This window comes from Lepidochelys kempii, chromosome 3 (assembly GCF_965140285.1).
Source record: "Lepidochelys kempii isolate rLepKem1 chromosome 3, rLepKem1.hap1, whole genome shotgun sequence".
Taxonomy (NCBI): Eukaryota; Metazoa; Chordata; order Testudines; family Cheloniidae; genus Lepidochelys; species Lepidochelys kempii.
In genome coordinates this window covers 85,661,090-85,678,330 of record NC_136382.1, presented here as the reverse complement: position 1 = coordinate 85,678,330, position 17,241 = coordinate 85,661,090, and the positions used below count along the sequence as shown (strand labels likewise).

Below are 17,241 nucleotides of genomic sequence, written 5' to 3'. Positions count from 1 at the left end.
AAAGGGATGCATGGGCTCCCCCACAATAACAGTGGGGACAGTAACGCTGTTTAAGTAAATGTCATTTGGTGGGAATAGTGTCCCAGCCTATCTATGAATGTAGACTCCTGAGCAGCAAAAAACTCTAGCATTGTGAACTTTTCAAGTATAGCCCTTGTAAACATTCATAAATCTGCCTCTGTGGTCCACAAGGGCTTGCATAACCATGGAGTAGTACCCTTTGTGGTTTGTGTACTCGTGCTCCTTGCGGAGGGCAAACTATGGGCATATGACTCCCATTGGTGGCTCCTGGCACAGTTAGGAAACCCCATTCTCTCAAAGCCAGTAATTACCTCCAGAATATCTTTAATGCCTGCCACCTTGGGGTAACCCACACTCCTGATTGCCTCAGTTAACTACCACTTTACCCACAGTCAACTTTCCAACCCCAAACTGGCTGGCAACAAACTTGTAGCAGCCAAGGGTAGCCAGCTTCCAGGCCATTATAGCAACCTACTTCTGGACTGGCAAGGATGACCTCAGATGTGTCTCTTTATGTTGGGGACAAGCTGCTCACAACGCTCCAGAAATGTAGCTTTCTTCATGTGAAAGTTCTGGACCTACTCCTGGTCATCTCAGGTCTGCATGACGATGTGATCCCACCGGTCTGTGCTTGTGGCGTTGCTGCAGAAGTGGTGCTATGTTGGGGGCATCAGCAGCTATGCAGTTATATTGGCCAGTGCCAGTGCAACTCTGAAATGGTATTCCAGGGTACTCCTCCTCCTCTGCTGCCTCCTCTCCTTGCAGCTCCATTGGGAAATCCATCAGGTACCTTTGGGGGGGACAGAAAACATCGCTAATATGTCCACAAGCGCCTCAGATGCTGTGCCAGTTTTCTGACACAGGAGTGAAAGCGCAAGAAAAAGAAGTTCATCAAAAGGCACCTTGTCCAGGTTGCTGGCTCGGAGAGCTGGGAGTGCCCAGACCAAAATGACGGCTTGGCAGGCTGTGTTTGGCAGGCTGTTCAGACTTCCTACAGCATGCAGGGCTGATAGGAAAATTTTCCCACATTGTACCACAGTCCTAGGGCTTGAGTGGCCACATTTTGTGGGGAAGGAGGCTTTTGGGATTCTGGGATATGATTACTTTGACTTGGATCTGCACACTGCAGTGTGGATGTCAGAACTCTAGGTTCGAGCACGTGTTAGAAAAGTCTTAATGTAGGGTTAAAATACAATGTAGATGCTCAAACCCAGGGTTCCCTAACACGAGTCAGCTGACTCAAGTCCCACTAACCCTGGGCTTACATTTCAAAGTGGACATACCCACCGGGGCTGTTACTCCCTCCCTTGCAGGGGTACAGACTGGGCCTTTGCTTCACCATCTCCCATCCCAGGGTGCCAGCCAGCACAGCCAAGCTGAGTTGGAGGGGGAAATAGTCTGCTATTGGTATAGACCTACTGGATCAATTTTGATCAGCTCCTGATGCAATGCAGCTTACTCCGAGCAGAATGTAATGTTGCAATCTAGTCCACTGTGAGAAAAAAAATCAGAAAACCTCGAGAGAGAATGCCACAGGGATTCTTTAACATCCCACCATATGAAAGAGAATCTCATTTCAGACAAAAAGAAAAGGAATACTTGTGGCACCTTAGAGACTAACCAATTTATTTGAGCATAAGCTTTCGTGAGCTACAGCATGAAAGCTTATGCTCAAATAAATTGGTTAGTCTCTAAGGTGCCACAAGTACTCCTTTTCTTTTTGTGAATACAGACTAACACGGCTGTTACTCTGAAACCTGTCATTTCAGACAGTTAATGCCAGAGCTTTATTTTCTCTGACAACTAGCAGTAAAGATAATTTTTGGGTGTAATGGAACAATGGGTGCCCTGTAATTCTACTACTCTGTGGAGTACCTGCAGTGTTCTACATTTCAGAATAGCTGACTCAGCTGTTTGGGTGCCCCTGGTTTTGCCTGAAAACTATTGCCAGACTTCATTCTCATTTCAGCTTTCAAACATGTCAGATCTACAGCTTTCCTGTCATTACAAATGTTGTGTAGCCACATGAAATGTTTGAATCATTTTGAAAGATTCCACACTTTTCCCTCCCAAAGTGTCCACTTAACTTTCTGACATCAGCAGTTTCAACGTCACACTTTGAAATCAGAGTATCAATGGTCTGTGCCACAAGTGGGTTTCTTGATATTCTGGCTTCTGTGACATGCAGTGTGGGACACGAATTCTTGTTTAATAGCAAAAAGTGAAAGAAAGCCAAAAAAACATAGAGGGGGGGAAATTTAAGGTTACTGTTTGGCTGTTGCTGCAAAAGTTTCTAAAATGTTCAGCATCTCTTCACTGTTACAAAAAAAAAAAAAAAAATGAAAAACCAAGACCAAAACTCTCCTACAGATTACTTGGCTCATATTCACTCACAGACTGTTGTTTACTTAGAAAGCAAAAATATGAACTTGTGATAGGAGTTCAAGGCAAAAATTCCATCTGGTCTGGAGTTCCTGTCTAATAATCTTTGTGTTTGAGCTTCATCTTTCTTTCGTTCTATTCTTGCTAGGGTTGCCAACTGTCTAATCTCACAAACCCAAACACCCTTGCCCTGCCCTGAGGCCCCACTCCTTCCCTTCCCTGAGGCCACACCCTGCTCACTCCATCCCCACTACCCCCCTTTACTCACTTTCACCGGGCTGTGGCAGGGGGTTGGGGTTGGGGTGTGGGAGGAGGTGCGGGCTCTGGGCTGGGGCCGAGGGGTTCAGAGGGTGAGAGGGGGCGCTGGGCTGAGCCTAGGGCAGGGGCTTGGGGTGCTGGAGGGAGCTCAGGTTGTGGGTTCTGGGAGGGAGTTTGGGTGCAGGAGGGGGCTCAGGTCTGGGGCTTGGGGTGCTGGAGGGATTTAGGGGTATGGACTCTGGGAGTTTGGGTGCAGGAGGGGGTGTGCAGTGCAGGCTCCAGGAGGGGGCTCAGGGCTGGGGCAGGGGATTGGGGTGCGGGGTGCAGGTTCTGGGAGAGAGTTTGGGTGTGGGAGGGGACTCAGGGCTGGAGTAGGGGTGCAGTAAGGGTGAGGGGTGTGGGCTTTGGCCAGGAGGCGCTTACCTTAGGTGGCTCTTGTTCAGCAGTGCAGCGGGGATAAGGCAGGCTCCCTGCTTGCCCTGGTCTTGTGTCGCTCCCAGAAGGGGCTGACACGTTGCTGTGGCCCAAGGGGGGTGGGCAGGGGTCTCTGCGCGCTGTCCATGCCCTGATGCTGCAGCTCCCATTGGCCAGGAACTGTGGCCAGTAGGAGCTGTGGGGACGGAGCCTGCCTGAGCCCTGCTGCACTGCCATCTGAGGTGAGTGGGACCAGGGGGCTCTATGTGCTGCCTCCTTGGTGCGCTATTCCGGAAGTGGCCAGCACATCCCTGTGGCCCCTGGGGAGGTGCAGGTGCCGCCCCCACAGCTCCCATTGGCCACAATTCCCAGCCAATGGGAGCTGCAGAGTTGGTGCTGGGGACAGGGGCAGCGTGCTGAGACCCCCGCCCCCAGCAGCCATAGGGATGTGCTGGCTGCTTCTGGAAGCAGCGTGGGGCCAGGGTAGGCAGGGAGCCTGCCTTAGCCCCACTGTGCCACCAGACATCTAGTGGCCTAAAATCTCCTGGGTTGTCTTCAGTAGTCTCTGGGAGATAGGGCCTGATTCCAGGACACTTCCAGCGAAACCAGGAGCGTAGGCAACCCTAGTTCTTGCCCATCTGCTATGTCCCCCATATCACTACAATGGTTCCTGTACCTGAGGAGAGAGGGCTGCAACTTCCTTTATAGCCTGTCAGTATTGCTGTGTCAGTCAGCTTAATGGAAGGCTCTTTCTTCCTCCTATGATTTCAGCTCTGACAGTGTTCAGTCTAGTCCAATTAGTTTTACTTCCTTTAACTTTATTGTTTTGAGACTTTCTAATTGAAATGAGACCCTGCTGGGATCACAGACCGTTTTGCTTTTGTTTTTGTTTTGTTTGTTTACTTGATGCAAAACAGTGTTATGAAAAAAACATGGTTGTCTTCCTGGAATTTTCAGTTAATCACAAATGACCAAGGGAAGCTAGACCCCACCTAACTTATTATAAGACTAATGGACTGTCACAATGCAAAGAATAATCTTTTTGGTGGGGCTCAGTCATAGGGAATTTGTCTTAATTTTAATGTAAGATTTCTCCATATACTTTTGTGTGTGTGTTTGAGGGAAAGAACAATTTCTAAAATGACAAAAGCATGCTGCATTTAGGGAAGGTATTGCTGTTGGGAGTGCAACACCCTGTTGGTATGCAAACACATTTCTGAAAGACCTTTCCTGTCCTACTTTCTGTGGGAAGTGTTGTTTGAAAAGCTGACAGGATCTCCAAGGTTTTGAGCTGATGGGCCCCTCACAGAGTATGCAAAGCATCCACTGAAACTAGTTCCCTGTGGAGATGAAAATGAAGAGTTATAATACTATGGGCAACAATGCTGCCATTTTTCAGGAAAATAAAGAATTCTGATAACTCTTTTTAGGCGAACATGAAAGAATAAAGGACCTTTTCTTTTAAAAATGCAGACTACCATATTGAATTATAAAACTAGACTTTAAAAAAAGAAAATCTACTGATTGTCTAGGTTTATTGCTTATAATCACTGTTTGCAGTGTAAGATCCCCATATATTACCAGAAACTGAAGTGGAATGGTATGTTCAACTGCATTAAATTTTATAGTGAACTATTGTAGGATTTTAGCCATTCACATTCTGATTTTCTACATGTCAGTAAAAAATTTTAGAAAACTTTTTTATATTTAAACTTATATCTCATTTAATATATTGTGCCACTGCATTTTATGCTTTTACTGAGAGATGCCATTCCTTTAAGTGTTTTTTCTGTATTTACAGACTATACGATGGAACGTAGACCTGCAGCCTTGGGCAAGTCCAACTCCTTCCCTGAATTATGAGGCCTTGAGGTTCCTGAAGTATATCACCACACCTCAGGTTGGTTTCCATTTCGATATCCAGTTTGAAAATAATTTGCAAAACACAATCAATTATTCCCCCCAGAAAGATTCTTCAACAAGAGTTACAATGATTTCCACTCCCCATGGAGCTGAAGGTTGCATCTTGTTTAGATTATATATATTGTTTCTGAAGCTGTGCAACTTAACAATGATGATCAACTTAAATATGATGGTTAAAAGAGAGGCTAGAAAGAGACTCCTTTCCTTTGAACATTTATTAATAAAATCCATCATTGCTACCTGTGCCTCTTCTCGAGTACAGTAAATCTGAAATTTCAGAAATAGACACACAAGGGCTGGGGGGGGTCCAAAAGTTTTGTGGCAGGCACTGGAGGACCTTTAAATAATCATTTGGTAGCCAGGCACATTTTCTTGAAAAATATGCATTCTAGGTACTCAATCAGTTTAGGAGAAGTGGCAGGTCCCCCTATATATTAAATAGGTTTCCCCAGTAATGTCAATAGCGATCCAATCTCTCTGTAGCAAAATATTTTTCTATTCACCCCAAAAAAATGGCGGGAGTAGGGGGAGAGAGGTTAATTTCTGAGATGCTGAACACTTAGAACTCCAGTTGCAGTCAAAGGTAGCTGCAGGTGCTCAGGACATCTGAAAATCAGGCCTGGATGTCTTGCTAAAGATGTAACTTTTTACAATGACATTTATATGTGTATTTCACCCAAGAAAGAAAGAAAGAATGGGAAGGGCCGCTAGATGCCCATAGTTTAGAACAGGGTGGGTATTTTATTATCCTTATCTACCAACAAGTAATCCCTGAACATCTGACTTGCAACTTGTCTATTCTGTGTCTTGCAACTAGGAATAACAAAGAACTTTATAAGATTGGTGTTTGTGTCACTCCCATAAGAAATTCTTTCTCTATACAGTGTTTCTGAGGATGATACCTAGAAATATACCATTGTCCCTGTCTGTTGGTAATTGTGAGGGTAACACAATCCCTGCTTATCTGCAGACCTATGGGTGCCCTAGCTGTATGATTAGAAGTACCTGAATCATTTTTACAATGATGTCTGTGCCCCAAACACTCACTAGAATGAAGTATACTGAGAAAGCAGGAATGAAGATGATTCAAATGAAGACAGTAAGATCTAAATGGAACCAAATTAATTACACTTCTTTTTTGTCAAGTAGAGATGCTTAGCCTGAAGCAGGCTTAGAGCACAGAAAACAGTCCTTATTCAGTGACTTAATACATTGTGGCAGACTCTGCTAGTTGGGTCAAAACCTACAAGAGCATCAATTAGTGAAGAGTTTATAGTTTTTGACATAGCAATCAAGAGGTTCAGTTCCCAGAATGATGACTGACCTCTGGGGCAGGCGTAAGTGAAATCAAGAAATGAAAGAAACCCTCATTGCTGATCTAACAGATGCTACTGAATTAATAACTGACCATGATAGCCCCATAAAAGGAGTAAATGCCACAAGAAATGAAAGATATTTACAGAATTGGGCATCAGGTCTTGTTTTTCTTGTGGACTGAGCAAGTTTCAATGAAATGAAAGACCAGTGCCGCCAAATCGAGAAGATATCATAATCCCTTGCCTGAGCAAGGTGTGGACCTGGGAAGGCACTTTAAATACTAAGATTAGATTATCATGAAAACCTTAATATGTTTCATTCATTATTATTTGTATTAAAGTAATACCTAGGGGCCTCAACCAAGATTGGAGCTCCTTGTGCTAGGCTCTGTATAAACACATAGTAAGAGACAGTCCCTACCTGAAGAGCTTACAATCTAATTAGATAATACAAACAAGGGTGGTGGAGGAGAGGGGAAACAGGCCCAGAGAGGTGAAATGTGTTGCTCAAGGTTATACAACAGGCCAATAGCTGAACTGGGAATGCAACCCAGGGCTCCTGGCTCCCTGTCTGGTGTCCTCTCCTCTTGCCCATGCTGCCAAGAGCTGTTAAAAGCTTTCCAAATTCTGAGCATTGTAATTGCTTGAGTATCATGAGTCAATTAACTCAGAGCATTCTGAAGTTTATTTATTTTGCTGCAAATCGATTTCCTGTGGAATACAGAATTTTTTTGTATTTTAAAATGAGCACCGATATATTATGTGCTTGTTATTGCAATGCCATTTATTTGCTGATTTTTATATGACTGAGGGTATGTCTACACTATGAAATTAGGTCGAATTTATAGAAGTCGGTTTTGTAGAAAGCGTTTTTATACAGTCGATTGTGTGTGTCCCCACACAAATGCTCTAACTGCATGTAGTCAGCGGAGTGTGTCCACAGTACCGAGGCAACCGTCGACTTCCGGAGCGTTGCATTGTGGGTAGCTATCCCACAGTTCCCGCAGTCTCCGCCACCCATTTGAATTCTGGGTAGAAATCCCAGTGCCTGATGGGGCTAAAACATTGTCGCAGGTGGTTCTGGGTACATATCGTCAGGCCCCCCTTCCCTCCCTCCTTCCGTGAAAGCAAGGGCAGACAAACATTTTGGACCTTTTTTCTTGAGTTACCTGTGCAGACGCCATACCATGGCAAGCATGGAGCCCCCTCAGCTAACCGTCACTGTATGTCTCCTGGGTGCTGGCAGACACGGTACTGCATTGCTACACAGCAGCAGTTTATTGCCTTTTGGCATCAGACAGTGCAGTATGACTTGTAGCCATCATCAACGTAGTCCTGGGTGCTCTTTTAACCGACCTCGATGAGATCGGGGCACCTAGGCAAACATGGGAGTGAGTCAGCCAGGTCATTTCCCTTTTAAGTTTTGTCTCATGGCGATTGAGTCCTACCGGCAGTGCACTGTCTTTTAATCAGCAGCCAGCAGAAGTCGATGGCCAGTAGTCATACTGCACCATCTTCTGCCGAGCACCCAGGAGATGACGATGGCTAGCAGTCGTACTGCACAGTCTGCTGCCAGCAAGATGTATAAAGATAGATGAAGTGGCTCAAACCAAGAAATAGACCAGATTTGTTTTGTATTCATTTTCTCCTCCCTCCCTCTGTGAAATCAGTGGCCTGCTAAACCCAGTTTTGAGTTCTGTCCTTGAGGTTTTGAGTTCTATCCTTGAGGGGACCATTCAGTTTCTCGCAAAGCCACCCCCTTTCTTGATTTTAATTCCCTGTAAGCCAACCCTGTAAGCCATGTTGTCAGTCGCCTCTCCATCCGTCAGGGCAACGGCAGAGAATCGTTCCGCACCTTTTTTTCTGTGCAGACGCCATGCCATGACAAGCATGGCGCCCGCTCAGATCACTTTGGCAATTAGGAGCACATTAAATACCACACGCATTATCCAGCAGTATATGCAGCACCAGAACCTGGCAAAGCGAAACCAGGCGAGTAGGCGATGTCAGCGCGGTGACAAGAGTGATAAGGACATGGACACAGAATTTTCTCAAAGCATGGGTCCTGGCAATGTGGGCATCAAGGTGCTAATGGGGCAGGTTCATGCGGTGGAACGCCGATTCTGGACTCGGGAAACAAGCACAGACTGGTGGGACTGCATAGTGTTGCAGGTCTGGGACGATTCCCAGTGGCTGCGAAACTTCCGCATGCGTAAGGGCACTTTCATGGAACTTTGTGACTTGCTTTCCCCTGCTCTGAGGCACAATAATACCAAGATGAGAGCAGCTCTCACAGCTGAGAAGCGAGTGGCAATAGCCCTGTGGAAGCTTGCAACGCCAGACAGCTACTGGTCAGTCGGGAATCAATTTGGAGTGGGCAAATCTACTGTGGGGGCTGCTGTGATGCAAGTAGCTAACACAATCAAAGATCTGCTGATATCAAGGGTAGTGACCTGGGAAATGTGCAGGTCATAGTGGATGGCTTTACTGCAATGGGATTCCCTAACTGTGGTGGGGCCATAGACGGAACCCATATCCCTATCTTGGCACCGGAGCACCAAGCCGGCGAGTACATAAACCGCAAGGGGTACTTTTCAATAGTGCTGCAAGCGCTGGTGGATCACAAGGGACGTTTCAGCAACATCAACGTGGGATGGCCGGGAAAGGTACATGACGCTCGCATCTTCAGGAACTCTGGTCCGTTTCAAAAGCTGCAAGAAGGGACTTTATTCCCAGACCAGAAAATAACCATGGGGATGTTGAATAGTTATCCTTGGGGACCCAGCCTACCCCTTAATGCCATGGCTCATGAAGCCATACACAGGCAGCCTGGATAATAGTCAGGAGCTGTTCAACTACAGGCTGAGCAAGGGCAGAATGGTGGTAGAATGTGCATTTGGACGTTTAAAAGTGCACTGGCGCAGTTTACTGACTCGCTTAGACCTCAGCGAAACAAATATTTCCACTGTTATTACTGCTTGCTGTGCACTCCACTATATCTGAGAGAGTAAGGGGGAGACGTTTATGGCGGGGTGGGAGGTTGAGGCAAATCACCTGGCTGCTGGTTACACACAGCCAGACATCAGGGCGGTTAGAAGAGCACAGAAGGGCGCGGTGCGCATCAGAGAAGCTTTGAAAACCAGTCTCATGACTGGCCAGGCTACCGTGTGAAAGTTCTTTTTGTTTCTCCTTGATGAAACCCCCCGCCCCTTGGTTCACTCTACTTCCCTGTAAGCTAACCACCCTCCTCTCCTCCTGTCGAGCATTGTTGTTTCACATTCATGCATTCTTTATTAAGTCATCACACAAATAGGGGGATAACTACCAAGGTAGCCCAGGAGGGGTGGTGGAGGAGAGAAGCACCAGGAGTGGTGGTGGAGGGAAGGACAAGGCCACACAGCACTTTAAAAGTTTAAAACTTTAAAACTTATTGAATGCCAGCCTTCTGTTGCTTGGGCAATCCTCTGGGGTGGAGTGGCTGGGTGTCCGGGGGCCCCCCCACCGCGTTCTTGGGCGTCTGGGTATGGAGGCTATGGAACTTGGGGAGGAGGGCGGTTGGTTACACAGGGGTTGTAGTGGTGGTCTGTGCTCCTGCTGCCTTTCCTGCAGCTCAACCATATGCTGGAGCATATTAGTTTGATCTTCCAGCAGCCTCAGCATTGAGTCCTGCCTCCTCTCATCACACTACCGCCACCTTTGAGCTTCAGCCCTCTCTTCAACCCACCACTTACTCTCTTCAGCCCGCCACCTCTCCTCCCAGTCATTTTGTGCTTTCCTGCACTCTGACATTGTCTGCCTCCATGCATTCATCTGTGCTCTGTCAGTGTGGGAGGACAGCATGAGCTCAGAGAACATTTCATCGCGAGTGCGTTTTTTTTTCTTTCTAAGCTTCACTAGCCTCTGGGAAGGAGAAGATCCTGTGATCCTTGAAACACATGCAGCTGGTGGAGAAAAAAAAAGGGACAGTGGTATTTAAAAAGACAGATTTTACAGAACAATGGGTACACTCTTTCACAGTAAACCTTGCTGTTAACATTACATACATAGCACATGAGCTTTCGTTCCAAGGTTGCATTTTGCCTCCCCGCAGCGTGTGGCTAGCACCTCCCCGCTTCCCCCTCCTTGTGACTAACAGCGGGGAACATTTCTGTTCAGCCACAGGCAAACAGCCCAGCAGGAACAGGCACCTCTGAATGTCCCCTTAAGAAAAGCACCCTATTTCAACCAGGTGACCACGAATGATATCACTCTCCTGAGGATAACACATAGAGATAAAGAACGGGTATTGTTTGAATGCCAGCAAACATACACTGCAATGCTTTGTTCTACAATGATTCCCGACTATGTGCCTCTGGCCTGGAGTGGTAAAGTGTCCTACCATGGTGGATGGAATAAGGCTGCCCTCCCCAGAAACCTTTTGCAAAGGCTTTGGGAGTACATCCAGGAGAGCCGCGAATGCCAGGGCAAATTAATTATTAAACATGCTTGCTTTTAAACCATGTATAGTATTTAAAAAGGTACACTCACCAGAGGTCCTTTTTCCGCCTGGCGGGTCCGGGAGGCAGCCTTGGGTGGGTTTGGGAGGTACTGGCTCCAAGTCCAGGGTGAGAAACAGTTCCTGGCTGTTGGGAAAACCGGTTTCTCCGCTTGCTTGCTGTGAGCTATCTACAACCTCCTCCTCATCATCATCTTCCTCATCCCCAAAACCTGCTTCCATGTTGCTTCCATGTCCATTGAAGGAGTCAAAGAACATGGCTGGGATAGTGGTGGCTGAACCCCCTAAAATGGCATTCAGCTCATCATAGAAGCGACATGTTTTGCGCTCTGACCCGGAGCAGCTGTTCGCCTCTCTTGTTTTCTGGTAGGCTTGCCTCAGCTCCTTAAGTTTCACGCGGCACTGCTTCGGGTCCCTGTTATGGCCTCTGTCCTTCATGCCCTGGGAGATTTTGACAAAGGTTTTGGCATTTCGAAAACTGGAACGGAGTTCTGATAGCACGGATTCCTCTCCCCATACAGTGATCAGATCCTGTACCTCCCGTTTGGTCCAGGCTGGAGCTCTTTTGCAATTCTGGGACTCCATCATGGTCACCTCTGCTGATGAATTCTGCATGGTCACCTCTGCTGAAGAGCTCTGTATGGTCACCTGCAGCTTGCCATGCTGGCCAAACAGGAAGTTTAAATTCAAAAGTTCGCGGGCCTTTTCCTGTCTACCTGGCCAGTGCATCTGAGTTGAGAGTGCTGTCCAGAGCGGTCACAATGGAGCACTCTGGGATAGTTCCCGGAGGCCAATACCATCTAATTGTGTCCACAGTATCCCAAATTCGACCCAGCAAGGCCGATTTCAGCGCTAATCCCCTTGTCGGGGGTGGAGTAAGGAAATCGATTTTAAAAGCCCTTTTTGTCGAAAGAAGGAGCTTCGTCGTGTGGACGGGTGCAGGGTTAAATTGATTTAACGCTGCTAAATTCGACCTCAACTCCTAGTGTAGACCAGGGCTGAATGGGGCCGGGGAGAGAAGAGAAGCCTACATTCGTGCTTAACGGCTTAGTGAATCTTGGGAACAGCATGAAGAAAAACTGTTTAAGTTTTCATTAATTTACCATAGGTATTATGAGCTAAAGAGGGGAAAAATGCAGCATGCAGCCCTCCAAATGGTAATTTTCAAGATAATGGTATTTTAAAGATTCATCATCATCATCATCATGTTCCTATTACGCCTCTGGCGTTTAGGGCAATGACGAAGCTCCTCCGCTCCTGTCTGTTTCTGGCAAGTCTTTCAGTAGCTTCCCAGGTGTGCCCCAAGTTTTTCAGCTCAGCTTCCACAGCTCTTCGCCATGTTTTCGGGTGGCCTCATTTTCGCTTGCCTTTAGGTGTCCATCTTATTGCTACTCTTGTGATGGAATCAGTTTCCATCCGAAGCACATCACCAATCCATCTCCAGTGCCTCCTGGCAATGATGATGCTCAGATCCTCTTATTTTAAAGATTAAGCCTCATTAAAAGTGAGTGTTTTGTTTATTTGTAAACAGAGGATATGGATAGTGATTGCTAGAGCTCAGCCTGAATTGTGACTTCCATTCTAGCTCTGTTATTTAGTTGTTCTGTCTCATCAGTTCCAGAGAGGTCAATGTCTGTGCTTTCCTAGTGTTGGTTGAGATTGGAAATTGGATGAGAGCTAGCTGTCTGAGGCTCTACCTGGACAAAACAGAAGACAGGGAACTACAGGCCAGTCAGCCTCACCTCAGTCCCTGGAAAAATCATGGAGCAGGTCCTCAAAGAATCAATCCTGAAGCACTTGCATGAGAGGAAAGTGATCAGGAACAGCCAGCATGGATTCACCAAGGGAAGGTCATGCCTGACTAATCTAATTGCCTTTTATGATGAGATTACTGGTTCTGTGGATGAAGGGAAAGCAGTGGATGTATTGTTTCTTGACTTTAGCAAAGCTTTTGACACGGTCTCCCACAGTATTCTTGTCAGCAAGTTAAGGAAGTATGGGCTGGATGAATGCACTATAAGGTGGGTAGAAAGCTGGCTAGATTGTCGGGCTCAACGGGTAGTGATCAATGGCTCCGTGTCTAGCTGGCAGCCGGTATCAAGTGGAGTGCCCCAAGGGTCGGTCCTGGGGCCGGTTTTGTTCAATATCTTCATAAATGATCTGGAGGATGGTGTGGATTGCACTCTCAGCAAATTTGCGGATGATACTAAACTGGGAGGAGTGGTAGATACGCTGGAGGGCAGGGATAGGATACAGAAGGACCTAGACAAATTGGAGGATTGGGCCAAAAGAAATCTGATGAGGTTCAATAAGGATAAGTGCAGGGTCCTGCACTTAGGATGGAAGAATCCAATGCACCGCTACAGACTAGGGACCGAATGGCTAGGCAGCAGTTCTGCGGAAAAGGACCTAGGGGTGACAGTGGACGAGAAGCTGGATATGAGTCAGCAGTGTGCCCTTGTTGCCAAGAAGGCCAATGGCATTTTGGGATGTATAAGTAGGGGCATAGCGAGCAGATCGAGGGACGTGATCGTTCCCCTCTATCCGACATTGGTGAGGCCTCATCTGGAGTACTCTGTCCAGTTTTGGGCCCCACACTTCAAGAAGGATGTGGATAAATTGGAGAGAGTCCAGCGAAGGGCAACAAAAATGATTAGGGGACTGGAACACATGAGTTATGAGGAGAGGCTGAGGGAGCTGGGATTGTTTAGCCTGCAGAAGAGAAGAATGAGGGGGATTTGATAGCTGCTTTCAACTACCTGAAAGGGGGTTCCAAAGAGGATGGCTCTAGACTGTTCTCAATGGTAGCAGATGACAGAATGAGGAGTAATGGTCTCAAGTTGCAGTGGGGGAGGTTTAGATTGGATATTAGGAAAAACTTTTTCACTAAGAGGGTGGTGAAACACTGGAATGCGTTACCTAGGGAGGTGGTAGAATCTCCTTCCTTAGAGGTTTTTAAGGTCAGGCTTGACAAAGCCCTGGCTGGGATGATTTAACTGGGAATTGGTCCTGCTTCGAGCAGGGGGTTGGACTAGATGACCTTCAGGGGTCCCTTCCAACCCTGATATTCTATGATTCTATGATTCTATGACATCAACTTTTTGTTTGCCTGTAAATTGCGTAGCAAACCTATGGCTCTATATAAATAATAACAGTGAATCACAGGCCAGTAGATCAGTGGTTCTCAGCCAGGGGTCAGGGGCCCACTGTGGGGCCCTAAGCAGATTTCAGGGGGGCCTCCAAACAGGGCCAGCATTAGACTTGCTGGGGCCAGGGTAGAAAGCTGAAGCCCCACTGCATGGGGCTGAAGCCCAGGGCTCTGAGCCCCACCACCCAGGGCTGAAGCTGAAGCCTGAGCAATGTAGTTTTGCAGGGGCCCATGTGGCATGGGGCTCCAGGCAATTGCCAGGCGTGTTACCTCCAAATGCCGACCCTGGCTTTTATATGCAGAAAACCAGTTGTTGTGGCACAGGTGGGCCATGGAGCTTTTATAGCATGTTGGGGGGCCTCAGAAAGAAAAAGGTTGAGAACCTCTGGTCTAGATAATCAAGTGTTACGAGATTTTTTCCAAAATGATACAAAATGCAGAATTCAGTCCAATGTTTGAAAGGAAAAATAAATTGACTTTTATGCTGAAGTGAATTGTTTTTAGGGAAATCGATTCAGTATATAATACTGAAGCTCAGTTATTTGCCTTTAATATTTGTATTGGTCTTAGGAGGGATTTTTCTGATCCATGGCAGTCTTCACCCAACAAAAGAAACAAACAAGATAAAAACAACCAGTCTTTATAGCCATGGACCTGATTGTAACTCAGATTATAATTAAACAATTTTTAATTTTCCTACCCACCACCTTTCCCCCACAAAGTAAACCAAGAGTAAATTTAAAAGATTGGTGTTCTGCACGTTAAAACAAAACCTCTTCTGATTTCAACAGATTTCATGTGAACATATGAATATGAACAGCCTGACAGATAACTCTGAAACCATAAAGAAGCCGTGGTCAATCTGTCTTGATGACAGGTTCAGTTTAGTTCATCGAATCAAAAGCAAGCAATGCCGTCTCTATTCACTTGGGTAAGTACTCCTTTTGGAGGAACAGAAAAGCATTTTAGCATGAATGCATTTTAGCATGAAAAGGCCCTTTCTTAAAGCAAAGTGTAACAGTATTATCTAACAAAAATTTGGGTTTTATTCAGTTGCCTTTAGTACTTGTTGACAAGTGTTGGTCCCTGTTGTGGAATGTGATTTAAGAAAAACCCTTTCTTTCTGTGAGGTCCTTCCCTTTTCTTTCTCATATTCAACATGACAATGATGCACATGATGGAAAGTAAAGAATTAATAATTTAAGAGTGATGGTTCCATTAAAGGAAGATGGAAGTTAATGAGGTCAACTGAGAAGCAAACACTTCCTTCTCTAAGCAGGAAATTCTTGTATAATTACCAGTTACTTCAAAGGAATTATTTGTAAAACATCTTTCTCCACTCCCCAGCCAAGAATCAGATTTTCCAGGGTGAGAAAGCACGCTATGTGGTCAGGAGTGACAGAGCACTTGTGCTGAGGTGATAAATAATAAAAACATTGTGGCCTTCTTGTAAAATGTTTTAGTCAGTTTAGTGTTCACAAAATGTTGAGATTGAAATTCACGTAGTTCACCAAACTGTCGTTTAATTAAACTTTGTTTACACTGTCCTAGACCAGTTTCAAAACAGTGACGTAGTGAGAGAATCCATCTCCCATTGCCCTGAGCCTGCACAATTTATTTCTATGATTTTGATAGTGTGGATTTAATAATGAGCAAAAAGAAATTAATCCATTCCCTTCAAGATTGGAATAACTGAGAAATGTGTTTGTGTATCAGTGATTATGACAGGGCCGAGAGTAAAAGGGCTATCAAAGTCAAAGGGAGTCTTTCTATTGACTTCAGTAGGCTTTGGATCTGAGGAAGTAAGAGTCTATGACCAAAAACAGTTGGGTGAGAAAGTTTTCTCATTGGGGAAAATTACAGGTGAGTTCTGAGTTTTTACCCAGAGAGAGCTCCTCCTCCCTACTGTTTTCTTCTTCTTTTCTGAAGTATTTACACAGCATATTTCAAACAAACATGTAATTTTAATACCAAAAAAAAGTTTAGGTATGTCTGAGTTTTTCACAAGTTTTTTAACTTCACCATGAAGATTTTTTGCTAGGCTAGTCTCATAAGATGCGCATGTGTATGTGTTTGTGTGTGTGTGTGTGTATATATAATCATACACCCAAGCAAAATACATCCCATAAAGCAGTTTTTTTAAAAAAAGAAAGTACTTTGTGTTACAAAAAAGCAGGCTTTAATTCCCTCGGACTCTATTTATAGTCTTTCAGACTCATTGCCACTTAATTCTTCTGTTCTTTGGTTCTTTGGTTTATGACTGGCAGAAAAGTAATTTTGTTCTGAGTAAGACAAAAATCTTCTTTAAATGTTCCACTCCTCTAATTCATTTTATAAAGAGTAAATGAAAAACAGCTGCTTCAAATTAACAGCATCTTCCACAGTGGGGGAGAATGTCACACAAATGCAGAAGTTCAATTTGAGTGTAAAAGGGACAACCCTGCATTAAATCTGTAATCTTTAATAATTGAAGAAAATATTCTGCATATGTGGGGGCTATGCCAAAAGGGAAGAAATATTATATGTCAGTGTGAGTGAGCCCTGCCTAAAACCTCTGGAGGCCCTTTGATATTAATTTTAACTATTTCGAGTACTAGCATGCATGCTGCCTTTTTTTGCTTTGGGGACAGGATTTCCCAGAATGATATGGAATTGTAATATGTATTAGTGAGCTGTAGCATTATCAGTGCTAAATCTGTTTATATTAAACTAACTCTGTTACAAACACAATATGTAGACATTCAAACTGGGATAATATGGGATTTCAAAAACTTACCAGTTGAGGTTTTAAGTGTCTCTTTGAAACACTGTGTTAAACTGTACACAGTATAAGAGTTAGATAATGTAAAAACTACCTAAAAATCAATGCAAAATGTGTCTCAGACACAAGCCAGGCCTGGAAATTGCCCTCCTGCCCACCCCCCATCTGTAGGCCTAGGTTATCTCCTTCTATGGAAAATCTCACAGAAGGGGAAGATAGGACCTTAAAACTGCAAGTTTTTCACAGCTGCTCCTCTCTGTCTTTGTCCCCTCTAGACCTGTAATACATGAGCAGGCCAGGAATGCGCACTTGGAAATGGGGTGTGTGGCAAAGGTGTATTCTGGGGCTGTGCAGGGGCCTGCCTGGCTCCCAGTGCAAGTCAGAAACAACCCATCTGCTCTATTTTCTGTTCTGTTTCTCATGGCCCTCTATGAACCCCAAGAAGTAGAGACTAGCTATACTGCACTGCACTCTCGCTATGCCCAATGTGCTCCAGTACATCCCTGGTCTGTCCCCTCCAGAG

At 45.4% G+C, this 17,241-nt stretch overlaps 1 protein-coding gene across 1 annotated transcript in view; it reads left to right on the top strand.

Moving 5' to 3' along the window:
• The window catches only part of METTL24 (methyltransferase like 24), an 87,888-nt gene that overhangs the window by 38,409 nt on the left and 32,238 nt on the right, over window positions 1-17,241 (top strand). Inside the window, exons 2-3 of the mRNA XM_073337033.2 lie at window positions 4,877-4,975; window positions 14,749-14,888. Coding sequence (XP_073193134.1) covers window positions 4,877-4,975; window positions 14,749-14,888 — 239 coding nt within the window. The remainder of the gene's footprint in view (window positions 1-4,876; window positions 4,976-14,748; window positions 14,889-17,241) is intronic.